The sequence below is a fragment of the Otolemur garnettii genome, unplaced genomic scaffold (assembly GCF_000181295.1).
Source record: "Otolemur garnettii isolate 467f Iridium unplaced genomic scaffold, OtoGar3 scaffold00088, whole genome shotgun sequence".
In the NCBI taxonomy this organism is placed as follows: domain Eukaryota; kingdom Metazoa; phylum Chordata; class Mammalia; order Primates; family Galagidae; genus Otolemur; species Otolemur garnettii.
In genome coordinates, this window is record NW_003852483.1 from 179,235 (window position 1) to 182,069 (window position 2,835).

The 2,835-nt window shown below is 42.9% G+C and overlaps 1 protein-coding gene across 6 annotated transcripts in view; it reads left to right on the forward strand.

The window, feature by feature from the left end:
- SAFB (scaffold attachment factor B) overlaps positions 1-2,835 on the forward strand; it is a 42,648-nt gene that overhangs the window by 26,288 nt on the left and 13,525 nt on the right. For all 6 annotated transcript variants that reach the window (XM_003795000.2, XM_012808369.1, XM_012808368.1 and 3 more), the window contains exons 10-13: positions 980-1,129; positions 1,208-1,290; positions 1,871-2,010; positions 2,167-2,255. In XM_003795000.2, the coding sequence (XP_003795048.1) occupies positions 980-1,129; positions 1,208-1,290; positions 1,871-2,010; positions 2,167-2,255 (462 nt within the window). The remainder of the gene's footprint in view (positions 1-979; positions 1,130-1,207; positions 1,291-1,870; positions 2,011-2,166; positions 2,256-2,835) is intronic.

Below are 2,835 nucleotides of genomic sequence, written 5' to 3' on the forward strand. Positions count from 1 at the left end.
CCTTAGGTGTATGTGGCTGGCGCCTTAGCCACTTGAGCCACAGGCGCTGAGCCGGTGTCTCAGTCTTAAGAGTGAGCCTAATTTCCACTTGGCTGCATTTAGGAGAACCAACTAGCATGTAAAGGATGTGTCCTATCTGAAACATGTCACTGAAATTTGTGATTATGAATTTTAAGATGGAGTTTGTGTTTTAGAATGCTGTTTACAAACCTATCCTTATATCAATCTCTTGGATAAGTCTTCTACTTAATAGTACATAGTACCTTTTTATAATTATAGTTTGTTTGTTTTGAGACAGAATCAATGTCTGTCACCCTCGGTAGAGTGCCATGGCGTCAACAGCTCACAGCAACCTCAAACTCTTGGGCTTAAGCAATTCTCTTACCTCAGTCTCCCAAGTAGCTGGGACTACAGGCACCCGCCATAGTGCCTGGCTGTTTTTTGGTTGTTTAGCAGGCCCAGGCCGGATTCAAACTCACCAGCCCCAGTGCATTTGGTTGGTGCCCTAACCACTGAGCTATGGGCACTGGGCCATGACTGTATATTTAGAATCATTTCTTCATAAGTTTTAAACCATGTTGAACGAATGCTATCAAACCCTGCATTTCCTTTCCTTTTCCTCTCCATTTCTCCACACCATCCTTCAAGGAACCCAGAGGAGCAGCTAGAAGTGGAAGGAGGTCCTCTGAGGAGGAACAAGAAGACAGTATCATTATCCTCCCAGTCTATATCTAACACCTCTCAGACACCTGGGGACCTGACTTCCCTGCCAGCCCTCATCCCAGGGAAGGCTCTAGGATTGGAGTGGATCAGAGGAAAGAAGTGTCAACAGCACCCTTCCACACCTCCCCTCCCCCAATGCCCCTGTCAGAGGGTCCTTCTACTGGAAATTGTGATATGCCACCCATTTGAGTGGGTGTTAGGGTCTGTGTCTATGTAGGATTCATGTCTAAACCATATTTGCATGCTTTCCTTTGAGGTGGTGGGCGCAAAGGTTGTGACAAATGCCCGGAGTCCTGGAGCTCGCTGTTACGGCTTTGTCACAATGTCCACACAAGAGGAGGCAACAAAATGCATTAACCACCTGCACAAAACGGAGCTCCATGGGAAGATGATTTCTGTGGAAAAAGTGAGTGACTATATTTTTCCTGGGATGTGGCCAGTTTTAGAAAATGAGATAGTGCTTAAACTTGATATTCTTTTTCAGGCAAAAAATGAACCTGCTGGGAAGAAAACCTCTGACAAAAGAGACAGTGAAGGGAAGAAAGAGAAGTCAAGCAACAGTGACAGGTATATTTTTCTCTGATGAACTGAAAAGGGGCAGAGGACTGCTAAAGATGACTCTTTTCTTTATGTTTTCTGTAACTGGGAAGGTCTAGGTACTATATCAGGGATTGACCCTCCATGGAGCTCCTTGTTCCTGTTAGTTTTTTTGAACTTGGTCAGAAACCCTTCACCACCAGTAGATGAAGATTTTCTTTTTTTTTTCTTGAGACAGAGCCTCAAGCTGTCCCCCTGGGTAGAGTGCTATGGCATCACAGCTCACAGCAACCTCCAACTCCCGGGCTCAAGCGAGTCTCCTGCCTCAGCCTCCCAAGTAGCTGGGACCACAGGCCCCGGCCACAACGCCCGGCTATTTTTTGGTTGCAACTGTCATTGTTGTTTGGCAAGTGCGGGCTGGATTCGAACCCGCCACCTTAGGTGTACATAGCTGGCGCCTTAGCCACTTGAGCCACAGGTGCCGAGCCAAGATTTTCTTACTCTGGTTGATTGATGCTCATTGTGAGAGTCCAGACAGGGCTCATCTGTTTCCCTGCTTTAGGGGAATACTTGCTCTAACCTACTTCTGTGTCCGGGGCTTTTATTATAGATCTGCAAACCTTAAGAGGGATGATAAAGCCGACAGAAAAGACGATGCTAAAAAGGGTGAAGATGCAAGTGGAGAAAAGAGTAGGGACCAAGATGACCAGAAACCTGGCCCCTCAGAGAGATCTCGTGCTACAAAATCAGGTAGCCACATGATCCACATGGGAGTTTGTCTTTTCTGTCCCTAGCCAGTGTGGTTTGTTAATTGGCTATGATTAGATCTCTACTAGATTCATTTTTCATATAGTTTCTCATTTGAATATTGTTTCTTACCTTATACTTACTCCTTTTATCCTATAGGAAGTCGAGGAACTGAGCGGACTGTAGTAATGGATAAATCTAAAGGGGTACCTGTTATTAGTGTGAAAACATCTGGATCCAAAGAAAGAGTAAGTTTTAATTTTTTATCTAAATTATTTAGGTTTTTTTTTTTTTTTTTAAGTTTATGTCTCTATGCATCTTTCGGAATGCTTGAGTTTTATGTGAGTAAAGTTTTCTACCTTTTAAAAATTGCAACCAGTTTGATGAAACTATTTCAGATTGTCACTGTACCCCATGACTATATTAATGTACACAGCTATGATTTAATAAAAATAAATAAACAAAAACTGCAAAAATCTAAAATTCTTTTAAAAGGAGATTTTTTTTTCTTTTGAGACAGTCTCAAGCAGTCATCCTGGGTATAGTGCCGTGGTATTATAACTCACAGCAACTCAAACTCAGGCTCAAGTGATCCGATCCTCTTGCCTCAGTTTTTTCCATTTTTAGTAGAGATGGGGTCTCAAATTTGCTCAGGCTCATCTCAAACTTGAGAGCTCAAGCAATCCACCCACCTTGACCTCAGAGTGCTAGGATTACAGGCATGAGCCACCAGGCCCAACCCTAAATAGAGAAACTTTCAAATCTTTCTTTTATGTTTAATTTTACTGTGGTGATTGTGGCCTTATATTTTCTTTTTTTTTTTTTTTT